Source organism: Nicotiana tabacum, chromosome 12, assembly GCF_000715075.1.
Source record: "Nicotiana tabacum cultivar K326 chromosome 12, ASM71507v2, whole genome shotgun sequence".
Taxonomy (NCBI): Eukaryota; Viridiplantae; Streptophyta; class Magnoliopsida; order Solanales; family Solanaceae; genus Nicotiana; species Nicotiana tabacum.
Genome location: NC_134091.1, coordinates 28,559,184 through 28,575,703, shown reverse-complemented (window position 1 = coordinate 28,575,703; position 16,520 = coordinate 28,559,184). Strand labels below are relative to the sequence as shown.

At 38.0% G+C, this 16,520-nt stretch overlaps 1 protein-coding gene across 1 annotated transcript; it reads right to left on the bottom strand.

Annotated features, from left to right (window-relative positions):
• Positions 1-5,615: 5,615 nt before the first annotated feature.
• Positions 5,616-7,288, bottom strand: LOC107817686 (uncharacterized). The gene has a single exon (XM_016643554.2). The coding sequence runs from the start codon at positions 7,132-7,134 to the stop codon at positions 5,761-5,763; it is 1,374 nt and encodes a 457-aa protein (XP_016499040.1). The 5' UTR covers positions 7,135-7,288; the 3' UTR covers positions 5,616-5,760.
• Between the last annotated feature and the right edge of the window lie 9,232 nt (positions 7,289-16,520).

Here is a 16,520-nt window from a genome sequence, read left to right as displayed (position 1 = left end):
GACATCATCCCCCTACAATAGTCACCATCTCACGCAGCGAGAAGCCCCCTTCCTCCACATCAACGGCCCGGGTGACTCCTTCACCGGCATCCACGGACCCCCTCTTTCGAGGTTGTAGATATCCATCACTAGGAAAAGTCTCATCGTCCTCGTCAATGAGAGAATATAGAGGAGGAGCCGAAGTCTCCACGTCCGATGTAGAAACAGAGTCGTACGCGACACTAAGAGGAGTTGGAACAGATAGGATTAGCCGCGGTCAAAACAGGGGCGGAAACTGAGGGTGTAGTAGCCTTCCTCTTCCGGAACGAGGGCACGGGAGCTCTCGACCTCCTTGTAGACCCCCTGGCTGAAGCTAAGGAAAAATAGGAAAAGGGAAAATTTTCGAAGGAAAACGAGCAAAGAAATCAAGACGTTGATGGTAAAAAGAAATTACCAGTCGAAAAGAGAGCAGTCCCCAATTTCTTGAAAAAACTTGGCCATTCACGAATCTATACGATGTGAGGGAGGATCCGCTCGACCCAATAAGAAATATGGGTGTCCCAAGGGGAGGCGAGGTCTTGGTTGCAAAAGAAGAAGGCGAGAAGGCAAAACTCAAGATAGAACACGGGGAAGAAACCAAAGTACTTACGAGTATCGTTCCAATCATTGGGAAAGCCGTTGACATTGTCCACAACATCCTCGGTTCTGACAAAAAAGAAGTTCAACTAGAATTGACGGCTGACCTTATCATCCATCTTCACCACCAAGCATTTGCCACCTCGGTGGACAAGGTTCAGCATCGTTCCCCTATAAAAGCTAGGAGCGAATAGATGAATTAAGTGTTGCAGTGTCAGTTTGACCCTGGCCAGCTCAACAAACTTAGTGAGCATCTTTATAGCTTTATAGACGTACGGTGCGAGCTGAGCAGGACAAACGCCGTAGTGACGACATAATTATTCCACCAGCGGAAGAAGGGGAAAAGAATAGCCGATTTGGAAGGGGTAGACGTATAGGGCACAATACCCAGGACGGTGGACCTGTACCGTATCCCCCTCAGTCGGGATCAACTCGATATGATTGGGAAGGCCGAATTTAGCCTTAAGCTCCGCTAATTCCTTGACCATCATCACTGACCAAAAAGCTCCAGGTGCGGCCTCTGGTGATTTGGTAAAATCGGATCTGGAATCAGGGTTGCGTGGAATTTTCTTCTCCACCAACGGGAAGGTTTCATCCTCAACGGTGGCAGGAACGCTCTTCCCATGGGAAGGGAACACCACTACCAAGGGAGCAACGCTACTCCCTTCTCCAGCCTCAGAAGGTATGCTATACATGGTTTAACGTAAAGAAAGAGAATAACAAACGAGAGGGAATGAAGAACAATGTAAGTCGCTAAAACAGAGAAGAGAAATTGAGAGAAGAAGAGAGCAAGAGAAAGGTATGGGATTTTGAAGCGTTAGGCGATTTAAACTCCAAAAAATCGTGTTTCAAGACATCTATTTATAAAGGTCATGGCACCGAAACCGAAAACGGCTCATCATGATTGGCACCGAAACCGAAGCGGCAGGTCTAATCAAAGGTCACACGCAAAACAAAACGACACTTCGAGAATATGCGTCATAATGACGTATGACATCATGACGTCATCCTAACTCGTGGACAACATAACTCCAGCAAATCGCCTGGGAAATTCGGAGCATTTGAAATGTGCGGCCCACAGAGGGCCATGTTACCCGCTCGCCGCAACAACCACGACCTGCGTAGTCCGCTTGATTAACTCGACCACCAACAACATGATCCACTCATCGAACCCGTCCGCGAAGCTGGCTTCAATAAGCGGAGGGACTAACTGTATGAGTCAAAATCTATCTTTAGAATACTTAAGTCAAAATAGTATTGGTGGAACGTTCCCAGTTGTCGCTTGTCGAAGTAATCTAAGAAACGGTGAAGTTCGTGGTCGAAGAGTCAGCAAGGGCTGAAGCCGAGGAGTCATCAAGGGTCAAGGCCGAGGTCGAGCACCCTTGACAGAGTTATAACAGTTAGTTTCAAGATAGGACATAAAAGAGAATATTCTAGTTCTCTATAAATAGAAAGAGACACAATGATAGGGGACATGTAATATTCATTTGTAAAATACACTTTGACTTTAAAAGAGAAAATCAGATTTTATTGCAAGCATACAAAAACAACATTTTCACTAAGATTCTTGTCCATACTTTTCCTCTGGATCCGAGAATAACTCATATATTCAAAGGCTTATCCATCACTCATCATTGTCAGAAGGAACATTCACTGATTTCATCCTTTCTTGGGTGACTCATCCGTTCTATTTACATAAGTGTCATTTATCGCTGTTCTTCACTATTTAATGTTATATTGCTTCTTTTGACTTCTTAAATATATATTGTGTGCCGCCGTTGCTATTGAAAATATATCTGTATATCATTTATTGCACTTCCGTTAATTCCATCTTTGGAATATTATTGATAACTAAGATTAACCCTCATTAATTAGTATAAACTTAATTAGTTTGAAACCAATATCTATATATCTTTTGTTCAAACAAACCTATCTCAAATGAAAGTCGGATGAAATATGCATCCTAAACAAAATCTCCCGGCAACAAAATAATGCTTACTCATATCCTATATTCGTCATATTTTCTAAACCTTAATCATATCATTTCTCTTGTTTGAAGAAAAATGGTGTTATTTAATCTAGTCCAATCAGATGAAAGTGATGTAAGATAAATTAAATAGAAGCAGAAGAATCGTCAGTGGCGTCATGAGGGGTTAAATAGTGGGGGAGAATAACATAATTCATTTTGAGAATCAAGGGAGATTGGTTAGTCAACAAAAGTGGCTTTTTCTAATTTCATATTCCTAGCAAATTCTACTATACTATGCTTCTATTACTGAAGTATAACTCTTTTATTGCTTCAATATGAAGCAGTCACTTTAGGCATCAATTAAGCTGACGTTCAGTTTGCATTTTTACGACGGCCCTTCTTTTCAACACAACAAGTGTTTGTTCAACTGCCAATTCACCTCTAAAAGGTGCCACTGGGAAATGGAGACATGCCTCTGTTAATTAACAGATCACCATTAGTTCCACTTGTACATATTTCAAGTAGATTAGTGGCTTTGTGGAGTTGCCTCTTTTCTGTGCCAAGTTTTTTTTTATTTTTTTTATTTTATTAATCTTGAAGGGATGTCGCTGTTAGATCACAACATGATTATCTTTTTGGAATAATGTTCTCCAATCGACTTATTTGGTACACTTTATTTCTTTTCTATGATCTATATCATAAGCAGAAAAGTAACAAAAACATACTAATTTATTACTTCCATTTCAATTTAGAAGGCATATTTCTTTTATCAAGTAAACAAACAGTATGAGTTTTGATCGATATTTTAATTTTTTTTTACCATATTAACATGAGAAATATTATAACTTATAGTATTTTTATAATTTTTAAATATCTAAATTTTAATTTTAAAATACTAAGTTAACTAATTCAATATCGCTTTAAAGTTTAATCAAATTAATTTTTTTTAATAAGCGAAATATATCATTACGTTGAAACACAAGGGTACCACTTTTTCAATAATGGTGCTTTGAAAAACAGAACCTCTTGTAGATGCTTCTTTAAATATACGCAAGACTATTACGGAGAAAAGAAAATAGACTGATAGTCATACAACTATTTTTTAATTTTATTAAAGTCACTTAATTATTTTTTATTACTTTAAAGTAACTAAACTTTATTATTATCACTTAAAAATTATTTTGCCTCAAATCCCTACCATACATATAATATGGCATAAAATTTAATGAGAAAAATCCAACAATAAATACCACATAAACTTAAATGGACCATATCCACTTTAGATCCATTTCTCCCTTAATGTGATTTGACCCATAACCCAAGTGATTTCGATTAAAAAAAAATTTCACATTAGTTTAAAATAATTATCCTAGACTGCAAAATTTTTGCATTTTCTGTTACATAATGCCCATTTATAATTATTCTATACTAAAAAATTCTTCTCTTATTTGTATGCCCCATCTGAATCGTTTTATAACACTAGTGAAATTAAAATACTACTACATCCAACTCACATAACATATTTATAATTTTTTAGTAAAGTTAAAATAGTATTGTATCCATCTCACAAAACATATAAATGTGTCATAAGCATACAAGAATAATAAGGATAATGAGAATATATTTTCACAAACTACCATTCTATTAATTTCAAAATGTTGCTTATTAAGCAACACCATCATACAAATAACCTGCTTAGTAAGCAACACACATAATTAAAGTGCATAACAAAAAATGTCAATAGACATGCAATTATAGATAATCGTTTGCAATTGTTTAAACAAACGAAAGATTGTATCTGTACGATCAAAATCCCCTAAAAAATCACAAGACCTAATTTTATCAGGGATGAGTGTTTTTCCCTCTATTGAAACCCAATTGAGTTATGTGTCAAATCACATTAAGGGAGAAATGGATTTAGTGGGTATGACCCATTTAAGCTTATGTGGTATTTATTTTTGGATTTTTCTCATTAAATTTTATGCCATATCATATTTATGGTAGAGTTTGAGCCAAAATGACTTTTAAGTAATAATGATAAAGTTTAGTTACTTTTAAGTGACAAAAAAAATAGTTAAATAATTTTAATAAAATTAAAAGATAATTAAATGACCATCAGTGAAATTAACCCAAGAAAATAGAGAGTTGATCGAGTTGCAAATACAGGTTATCAATACGGCATAGGCCTACTTGTTTGGTCTTATTATCAGTAGGCTATTAGTCTAGTTTCGGTTCTTTTTGGTAAAGACGGATTTAAAAATTTTATAACATGAGTACAACATTAACTAAAAGAAAAATTAAAAATTACTAAGTAAAAATTAATCCTTATTCTTTTAGGTAAATAATTTAAAATTCAACCAAGTGTATCATTTAGCATTTTTAAATCATCATGAGTGAAAGTAAATAAAAAAATATTTACACGGAGTACCTTGTGTGGCAGGGTATTTGCACGGCGCCATAAATCCGCCCTTGATTCTTGGCCTTTGGTATTTGCATTTACCTTCGTATTCTTAAATCAGGCCTGTATGATTTTTCTTAAAACATTTGATACCATTCGGAGTATTTCCATATCTTCTTAGATATAGACATATATCCTGATATCCAAAATTTTAGTTTATTTGATTCTAATTAATTAACTACGTGGAGTTCAAACAGTGCCTCGAATCATCTCAAAGAAACCTAAAATGTAGACTAATATTATACTCTCTGTACTTTTACGGGATACATTTTGACTTTCATGCCTTTTTAGATTGCATAATTTATCATGATACTTATATTAATTAATTTATATTTTTATTTAATTTAAAAAAATAATTTAAAATAAATAATAAATATTGTGAATATAATAATTTTTTTTTTAATATACATAAAATGATAAATAAAAATAAAAATATATTTTTAGTATGTATGCCAAATAAAAGTGAATGGAGAGAGTATTTATGAGGATGTCTTTCTTGTAAGATAAATTAACAATTAATGTACCACATTTGCTTCTTGAACATAATTTAGGTTCGTGCTTAATCAACATCAGTTACTAATAATTTTTTCACTTGCATATGTGATATCCCAATCCCACAAAACATTACATAAAAATTTCAGAGAAATACTAAACATACAGAATCCTATCTTGCACTTAAAAATGAACTTAAAAACAAGTAAGAAAAAAAGGATAAGATTCAAGGCTTGCCAACAATTCTACCCTCTGGATTCAACGCGCCACCACTCTGCCTCCCGTCCACCGCCGCAACAGCAGCCACCGCAGGATGATGCATTGGCTGTTGCATAACACCTGCTGGTGCAGTATAATACACCTGTCTCCCTACACTATCATACCCAACTTGTGTATACGTTGGCTCCGCCGGCGCGTGTGGCCGCACCATCCCCATATTTTCAGACGTGTAAGCTCCTCCCATCTTCGGCTGTTGAATTGTTGGCTGTGGCGGAACTCCGCCGTACACCTGCTGTTCTCGGTATACCTCCGGCATCACGCGCTGCATGCCGTAATAAGCCTGACCACCCACTTGGTTAGTCACCGGTCGCATCGCCGGAGTTTGATAAACTCTGGCAGGTGTTTGAACTATGTATACAGGTTGTTCCGTTTGAACTGCTGTTGCTGGGTATGCTCCTGTAGTCATATGACGCTCTGGCCAGAACGACGCCGGATTAGTCACCGGCACCACCTGTTGCGGCGGCGGCGGCGGCGGAGGACCCTTTTGCTGATAAAATTCATCAACCTTTCTGTTGTACATAGCTTGTTCGTGGTTCGAAATATGTTGCTGCAACCTTTGCATTTCCTGAATCTGCCTTTGATAATCCGCAGCCGCCGGCGAAATTACAGTATCTCCGATTATATGCCGGTCATCAGAACCAACATGAAGTTCCTTAGCAAAAACCTCCGGCACCGGCGGTGGAGGAACCGGATCCTGTAACTTTACCGGCGGAGGTTGTTGAGCTTGTCCTTTCTCTAAACCAAACAAAAAATCAGGAGTACCCGCCGGGGCCGGCACCGACGAAACAGCCGTCGGTGAATTCACGTCCTGTAACTGAACAGAATTCAAAGCGTCAACAAACCACTGACTCTCAGGTTTCGAGTCACTAGAACCGAAAGTACTTGTCACCGGTGTATTCATAGGGAACAAAAAAAGCCGGAGTCTAGCCGGTTTAGCTGAACCGCGATAAAGCCGGTCATATTCAAGCATCATATGTTCCAAATCTTCATCGTTTGTTACTGAAATTAAAGCATCAAGATCCTCACCAGGTAACTGATACTTAAAGCAAACTTCACAGTCTGAAATAGAAGAAAGTTTGGTAATAAGATTTGAGAATCTGATATTACGATCAACGGAGAGGATTTTGGTTTCACCACCGACATAGGCGAGTTGGTTATCGTGGGGTCTAGGGTGGATTTTTCCGCCATAGCTGCACATGAATTTGACCTTGTAGGAAGAAGGTGGTTGATCATCCCATGATGCGTTTTCACAGTCAATTTCACGAGAACGTGGGGAGGAATTTACTGAATCTGGGTAAGAAGAATAAGAGTAGTTTTCCATGTTTGGAAATTTTTTGAGAATTCGGGAGGAATTTTTGAGCTACTACAAAGAAATGGAAGAGTTTAGAGGAGCCATAGGAACTTGAAAAAGCAGGAGGTTGAAGCGGAAAAAAAGGGCAGAGAAATAGAAGGGGAAGAGGGAGATTTTGAGTAGTTCATGTGGGCCCAGATGGGTGTATGTGGGTCCCAAATAATTGGGACATTGCATATCAGGTGGGTCCGCTGGTAGGGACGTTGTAATATTATTTGTGTTATTGCGTAGTAGGAATAACAACTAACAAGGCAGATGATGGTGATGCGTAGGAGAAAATCTTGTGCCTTGGAAATCATTTCATTGAAGAAAAAAAATATATTTATATATATACTATGATCTACGGACCCATTTTGATATATATATTTTGCCAAAATATATTTGATTTTTTTTAACAAATACATATTTGATCATAAATTTTATTTATATTTTGGCAAATTTCCAAAACTCAAAACCAGCTTAAGAGTTGGTTTTGGCCCAAAATATCACTATTATATTTTTTAAAAATTATCACAAACTTTTGTATTTTATAAAAAAAATCCACAAATTATTATTTTGTAACAATGTTGTTTCATCTTCTCAGTCATCTGATAATGTATTATGTAGTTCATTATAAAAATGATAATTTTGTACCAAATTTATTTATATTCAGGACTATTGTTTGCGATAATATAATGAATGTTATTGTAACGACCCGACTTGTCGTTTTAAGAATTAACGCCCCGTTCAACGACTTAAGGTCCCGAAAAACTTCATAATATGTATTATGACCCACGGGTGTGGTCGAGTTTGATTTTAGGAAGATTTAGAATTTAATTGAAAGAGAAATTCTCATTTTGAAGCTTAAATGGAAAGAGTTGACCAAAGAGTTGACTTTTGAGCAAACGACCTCGGAATAGAATTTTGATGATGTCAATAGTTTCGTATGGTGATTTCGGACTTAAGCGCGTGTTCGGATTTGGAGTTTGAAGTCCGTAGGACAATTCGACGCATTTTGGCGAAAGTTGAAAATTTCATAATAGACTAAAGTTTCAAGTGAGTTCGCACAAGACCTAACTTCAAACGAGCATACCTCTCTTGATATGAAGAGTTATATGGTGTGTTACCTATCAAAATAAAGGTCTATGTATCTAGTTTCCAACGCTTCAAACCGTTCGTCATTTGGACATTCCTACAAGAAGATATGACCAAATTACCAAAGGCTGAAAAAATATAATTTTGCGACCAATTATGCGATCGCAAAACTGCTTCTGCGACCGCAAACTGGTCGCAGAATGGACCAGAAGAGCCCAGTTCTGGGCACCAATTTTTCGATCAATTTTACTGCCCTCATACCCATTCTGCGGTCCATTATGCGACCACAGACCTGCTTTCGGAGGGTTAATTTTTCTATTTTCATAACCCGACCTCATTTTAATAAATAGGCTTTGGGGCTTATTTTGGGGTATTTTTCTGAGGGTTTTAGAGAGAGGTAAGAGAATTTTAGAGAGAGAATGAGGGAACCTAACATTCTAATTATCCAATCTTCAAGAATCAAGGAAGCTAATCACAAGATCTTCATCAAAGAGGTAAGATTCAACCCCTAATCTTCAATTTCGAGTTTGGGATAAAAGATTGGTGATTGGGAGTATGATTCTTGGGTGTAAGAGTATTATGTATATATTCTTGTACCAATAAGGTTTGTGGGAAGATTGTTGAGATCAAATAAGTAAAGATTGAGTTGTGGAATGAAGAAAATCTTGTAGAAGAACCTTGTAACCAAATTTGCACACCTAGTGTTTGATAAAATGCTCAAATGAGCTGAAACCATGACAATCTTCCTAATTAAGGTTCACTTTTATTATGTTTATAAATAGATTGAAGTTGCTAGGATTTCTGGAACCTCGTAGTAATGTAAGGAAGGCTCAAGAAAGATTGCAGCCGTCCGGAGGTCAATTCACGTGAGAAAGCTATTTTGGAATATCGACCTAACTTCAAAAAGGTAAGTGTCTTGCTTAACCTCGAGTGGGGGAATTACCCCTTAGGCATTGAGTCTTATGTGCCATTTGTGAAATGTGAAAAGCCATGTACGCGAGGTGACGCGTACGTACTCGGGCTTATACGTGCAATATTAATTGAATTAAAGTCTTGAGCATATTGTGTAGTAAATGGAGAAATTGATGGCATATATTTAATCATCTATTTGTCGTGCCTAAATCCTTGTTGTTGACTCTGTTGTTATATAACAAGTTGATGTGATTGTTATTTGATTATTTATGAAATTCCGTGAATTTGATGGTTTGATAATTATTGAAATTTAATTTCATTTTGAATTTTTTCCTCTGTAAATTATTAATTAAATGATCTTAAGAAGATGTGTTTATATAATTATCAAAAATTTAGAGTTAATAAAGACTTTGCTTTATGTTGAGTAATTTCTATCTCTGTTGATTATTTTTGGGTGTTGTACACATTGTGTGGAGCCTTCGACTATTTATTGTGAAATTAATTGACTTGGTTGTATCTTTGGAATTTTGGTTGTATCCATTGGGCAAATTATGATATGAATTGATTTTGTTATATTGCCGTGATAATTTCCCATGTAAATATAATGACCCGACTTGTCGTTTTAAGAATTAATGCTCCGTTCAGGGACTTAAGGTCTCGAGTAGCTTCGTAACATGTATTTATGACCCGTGGGTGTGGTCGAGTTTGATTTACTGAAGATTCGAAATTTAATTAAAAGAACAATCCTTGTTTGGAAGCTTAAATGGAAAGAGTTGACCGGAGAGTTGACTTTTGAGTAAATGACTCCGGAATGGAATTTTGATGATGTCAATAGCTTCGTATGATGATTTAGGACTTAGTAGCGTGTCCGGAAAATTATTTGGAGGTTCGTAGTGGAAGTAAGCTTGAAATGGCGAAAGTTAAAATTTAGAGAGTTTGACCGGGGGGTTAAACCCCGGTCAAACTTTTCGATACCGGGGTCAAAATCTGATTCTAAAAATTTGAATAGCTTCGTTATGTCATTTATGACTTGTGTGAAAAATTTGAATTCATTCTGGATTGATTTGATATGTTTCGGCACAAGATATAGAATTTAAAAGTTCAAGTTCATAGATTTTTGATTGGAGGTGCGATTCGTCGTTTTGATATTGTTTGATATGATTTGACGCCTCGAGTAGGTCCGTGTTATGTTATGGAATGTGTTGGTATGTTCGGACGGAGTCCTGAGGGCTTCGAGTGAGTTTCGGATGCTTAACGGATCGAATTTGGATTTGGAGGAGAAGCTGAAGCAGCTGGGCTGCTGGTGCGATCGCACCTGCGCGAAAAAGGGCCGCAGGTGCGAGCTCGCGGATGCGGAAAATGCATGGGCTGGCCAGGCATCGCGGGTGCGAAATATTTTGTCGCGGGTGCGAAGTCCGCAGGCGCGATGAAATCACCGCGGGTGCGAAGACCGCAGGTGCGAAGAAATCATCGCGGATGCGAAAATCCTGGACAGAATGTTAAAAACAGAGGGGGTTCCGAGTTTTGCCATTTTTGGACCTTCAAGCACGGCTTTTGGGGCGATTTTGAGAGAGAATTCAAGGAAAACTTGAGGTAAGTCACTTGTGATCATTTCTGCTCCATAATATTAAATTATCATCGAATAATCCGACTAGATTACATATTTTTGAGGTGTAAATAGGGGGTTTGAACTTAGGGATTTGAAAATAAGATTTGAAGATTTGGAGGTCGAGTTGAGGTCGGATTTTGGTAAAATTGGTATGGTTAGACTCGTGGTTGAATGGGCCCTAATTTTGAGCTAATTTCGAATTTTTGTTGGAAAAATTAGTATTTTCTTATGGAATTAATTTCAATAAATTTTATTGACTGAATCGAATTATTTGTGGCTAGATTCGAGGTGTTTGGAGGTCACTTCAAGTAAGAAGGCGATTATGGAATATTGGCATAACTTCAAAAAGGTAAGTATCTTGCCTAACCTTGTGTGGGGGAACTACCCCTTAGGATTCGAGTCATCTATGTTGATTGTAGTCTGTGTACGCGAGGGGACGAGTGCTTGCTCAGACTTATTTGTGGAAAGTTGGCCTTTTAGGGTTCTTATATCCTTATATTCACCGTGTATGATGTTGTTCTTGATACGCTTGAATTCCTATTAACTAGTTTCACCTTTATATGCTTTGATTAGAGATAATTTCTTTAGGATTCACTCTTATTGTCCATTTGATCCTTATTCGACTTAACCAAAGATTTTACCTCTTCTATCGTCGTGCTATATTTTCATAATTGCTTATCTTTAATTGAAATCATTATTTTCTCATCCTATAATTGTTTAGTCTTAATTGGAGTTATGATTATCTTCCCTGCTTATCCTTACTTGAATTGTTGAATATTCCTCGTAATTGCTCAACCTCAAAAGGAGTTTAGATAACCTATATCTTAGTTGACTTGCCATTATTTGGAACTATTTGACTCGTGTTGGCTTCTTATTGTTGACTTGAATATTGTGGAATCGTTGCTATATTTTGTTTTGTTTTCCCTTGTTAAGCTACCGTTCTTGTGATTTAAGTTCTTGAGTTGTTTTGCTCGCCGTACCTTGCATCTTTGTCATTGTTTCTTTTGTACTTGTTGTGGTGATGTACGAGGTTTCTGTCGTGTTATAGTTATTATCTCTATTATTTGCACTGCATATTTAAATTGGGACTACGGACGTATTCCGAGAGATCCTCCTATCTTGCATATTTACTTTGGGACTACAGACGTATTCCGGGAGATCCCCTAGCACTGCATATTTAAATTGGGACTACGGGCGTATTCTGGGAGATCCCCCTGTCTTGCATAGTTACTTTGGGACTACGGACGTATTCCGGGAGATCCCCCAGCACTGCATATTTATTTTTGGACTACGGACGTATTCCGGGAGATCCCCCCGTACCGCATAATTAATTCGGGACTACTGGACGGTATCCCGATAGATTCCCCTGTGGTTATATCTGTGTTCGGAGCTGCTAATCTTCTATGCTTAGGTATCACATGGTGACTTATACTCGAAAGATATTACTGGAAAAGTTTATATTTGAAAGGTTTTTATCTTGAAAGAACTATATTTGAAAGATATTTATTTGAAGGAAGAATATTTCAAAAAAATAAATTTCTTATTGGAAATGATTATATTCTAAAGACCTCAATTTAAAAACTTACGGGTGAAAGTTTACACTTGAAGGATTTGACTAATTTATTGGAGTTTGTTGGCTGAGTCCTGATATGAAAACTATTGCAGTTGCTGAGTTACTACTTGCCTTTACTGTATCGTGATTTCCAGATTTGGGTTGTGTTTCCGTTCATTCTTCTGTGTCTTATTCTGGTGTTCCGCTGTTACTTGCTGTTTTTCCTTCCTTATTGCAGTTGTTGTGTCGTTAGCCATATCGTGGGGTCCTTAGATAGATGTCATGTTCTGTCATCCCTATACTTATACTTGTTCAGTTTATTAGACCAGTGGGTGTCTTGACTAGTCCTCGTCACTACTTCACCGAGGTTAGTCTTGATACTTACTGGGCAAAGCTGTGGTGTGCTCATGCTACTCTTCTGCACATTTTTGTGCAGATCTAGGTATCGATCGTTAGTAGCTGTGCGGATCCTTGTTGAGGAAACTCAAGATAAACCTGCCGATGCGTTCGCAGGCTTCGAAGTCACCTTCCTATTTTGTATTTACACTATTTTTACTTACTTCCGAACAGTTGTATTTAGAAGTGATAGCAAACTCTATAGAACTTATGACTTGTACTACCGGTTTTGGAAAATTATAAATTTTGTAAAGATTTCTATATCGAGACTGTTAGATTTCCTTTGTTATTGTTGTTACTCAGTAAATGTTAGGCTTACCTAGTCCCTAAGACTAGGTGCCATCACGATACCCAACGGAGGGGAAATTGGGTTGTGACAGTAAATTGTTGTGTTGTGTTAATTATTATTTTGAAGATATAAGGGTGGCATTTCACCGTTGATATTATGTGGGTATAAGGGTGGTATTTCATTGTGGTTGTGTTTGATGGAATATTATCTGGGCGGAGCGATAAGGGTGGCAATAGGAGCGATGAGGGTGGCTATTGATATTGTCTGGGCGAAGCGATAAGGGTGGCTATAGGAGTGAAAAGAGTAGCCATAGCAGCGATAAGGGTGGCTATTATCAGGGACGATATGTGATGATGTGGGGTTGATGATTTTCATGTGATGTTGTGATATTCTTGTGTTTATTTTTATACCTTGTGCAATTTTTCTTGTTGTTGGTAAATTGATGACAACCTAATTTATGTTGAAATTGAGAGCTTGTGGCTATTGCCAGGCGAATTATAAAATAAAATGTGGGCACGAGGTGCCGTGAGTAAATAATGAGGATATTGGCACGTGAATTGTCCGTGCAATTATGATATGAATTGTGGGCACGAGGTGCTGTGATTAAATGATAATGATATTTAGCACGTGAATTGTCCGTGCAGTTGTGATATGAAATGATGGCAAGAGGTGCCGGAGAAATATGATGATTTAATTATGGGCACGAGGTGCCGTGAAAATACGAAAAATGGGTTGAGACCCGTGTTTACGAAAAATATGGAAATGGGATGAGACCCGTATTTTTATGATTATGAAACGAGTTGTCACATGGTGAATTTTTAATTGAAAGGATTATATTCAAAATATTTATTTGAAAGGATTTTTATGTAGAAGGTATTATATGAAAAAATTATATTTGAAAGGTAATTATTTGAGAAAATTATATTTGAAAGAGTGTTATTTGAAAGAATTATATGTGAAAGACATTTATTTGAAGGATTTAATTTATTGTGTATAATTGTATTTATTAATTGTTAAGCGATATTAATGGTATTCTTGTTGTCTGCTGTGCATATTACTGATTGTTTTATGTTGTCCTTATTGTTATCTGCTTCCTATTATTTTGTATATTATATTGCACATGCTATTATACTAGTGAGTGTCTTGACTGTACCTCGTCTCTACTCCACTGAGGTTAGTCTTGATACTTACTGGGTACCGACCGTGGTGTACTCATACTACAATTCTGCACATTTTTGTGAAGAGCCAGGTATTGGAGTTATTGGGCTTGATAAGAGTTAAAGCGAGATCGTAAGGATTCAAGGTAGAGCTGTGTGGTCGTCGCAGTCCCTTGGAGTTTTTTCATTTCATTGTACTGTTAATTTTTAATCAAACAGTATTGTATATTCGGTCCTCGTGATCATCCCATGTATTCAGTTAGAGTTCGTGACTTAGTACTACCAGTCTTAGGAGGTTGTATATTCATATTTGTTCAGCTGTTAGTTTTGATTACTTATTCATATTAAAAAAAAATCTCCAAAAATGTAATTGAAATCGGCTTACCTAGTCTTAGGGACTAGGTGCCATCACGACGCCTGTGGTGGAATTTTGGGTCGTGACAAGTTGGTATCAGAGCTCTAGGTTCATAGGTTCTACGAGTCACGAACGAGTCTAGTAGAGTCTTGCGGATCGGTACGGAGACGTCTGTACTTATCTTTGAGAGGCTACAGAATTGTTAGGAAATTTCCATTTCTTTCATTCCTGTCGTGCGGAATTTGTTGAATTTGGAATTTAAACCTTTGTATCTCCATTCTCTCACAGATGGTGAGGACACGTGCTACTGGGTTAGCTGAGCAGATATCCGCACATACTGCTAGGGCTGTAAGAGGCCGGGGCCGGGGTAGAGGTCGAGGAAGGGCACGTGCTGCGACTAGAGCACCTGGCAGAACAACAATTGAGGATCCACTAGTAGCTCCAGTTGGGGGACAGGTACCAGAAGCACCTATTGTTACCCCAGGACTTCAGGATACTTTAGCACAGTTCCTGAGTATGTTTGGTACATTAACTCAGGCGGGATTGATCTCTGTTGCACCAAACATTCCGCAGATTGGGGGAGTAGCTCAGACTCCTACCATAACTCCAAAGCAGCAGGTTCACATTGGACAAGTTCTGGGTGTAGTACCGGTACAACCTGTTATTCCGGTTTGGCTTGAGGTCAGGGCCGAGGCATCAGAAGAAGAACAAAAGAGACTTGAAAGGTTTAAGAAATATGATCCACCAACATTCAGTGGTACAGCTACAGAGGATGCCCAAGAATTTCTGGAAAATTGTCACCGTATTCTCCGCACCATGGGTATTGTGAAAGTTAGCGGAGTTTCCTTTACTGCATTTCAACTATCAGGTGCAGCGTATCGATGGTGGCAAATCTATGAAGAAGGTAAACTAGCCGATGCCACACCACTAACTTGGGCTCAATTTTCGGAAATGTTCTTGAAAGAGTTTGTTCCCCAGACTCTCAGAGATGCGTGGCGCACATAGTTTGAACGGTTGCGTCAGGGCACTATGACAATGTCAGAATATGCTATCAGATTCAGTGAGTTAGCCCGTCATGCACCTATCTTAGTTCCTACAATCAGAGAATGGGTCTGCAGATTCATTGAGGGGATCGATTATGATATTAAAATATGCATGGCTCGGGAATTGCAAACTGATGCTCCATTTCAACAAGTAGTGGAGATTGCAAGGAAGATTAAGGGTGTTTTAGGCGAGGAAAAGGAGTCTAAGGAGGCCAAAAGGTCTCGAAGGTCTGGAGGATTCAGTGGGTTTTACTCTTCAGCTAGAACCCATTATAGTGGAGGCTCGAGCAGTCGGTCAGCTCAGTCCGCACATCAGATTACTCGGAGTGCTCCAATTTACAGTGCACCACCGACACGAGATTCTTACAGTGGTTATTCCAGTTATCCGGCACAAACTCAGTACGAGCAGCCGTGACCTTAGAGGGGCTGTTATGAGTATGGTGATACTAGACATATCATGAGAGATTGTCCCAGAATTGGGAGGGGTGGATTTCATCTGAACACTCCAGCCACAAGCTTTATTCCAGTTGATACTCTATGTGCACAGTCAGCTAGAGGTGGAGGACAGGCGGGTAGTGGGCGCTTAAGAGGTAGGGGCCCGACCCGTTGATTTAATCACTATGATTTGGCTGAGGACAAAACACCAGATGGTTTTGTTACAGGTACGATCGTGATTTTATTATAAAATAATATTTTCCTTAATTTGATTCGGTTCTGAATATTGAGGCGAGTCCTCCTATTATGCTCCACTTATGGGTGAGCTTCATAAATTTGTGACCCACTTATATGTTTATCCCTGTTGGGATATTTAAAGATGTGAACCCGTGTCTGTCATTTTATATTTGGTACACCATTGAGGGCTATAAGCCCAAAAGTAATTTTTATTATTCCTTACAGCGGGTTTAATGTATTTCGGAATAATTGATTCCAAGTTTTATGAATTATATGCCCTACCGGATGGAGGTTTCA

Bases quoted from the DNA above. Each gene is read 5' to 3' on its own strand.
- LOC107817686 (XM_016643554.2), bottom strand. From the start codon at position 7,134: ATGGAAAACTACTCTTATTCTTCTTACCCAGATTCAGTAAATTCCTCC.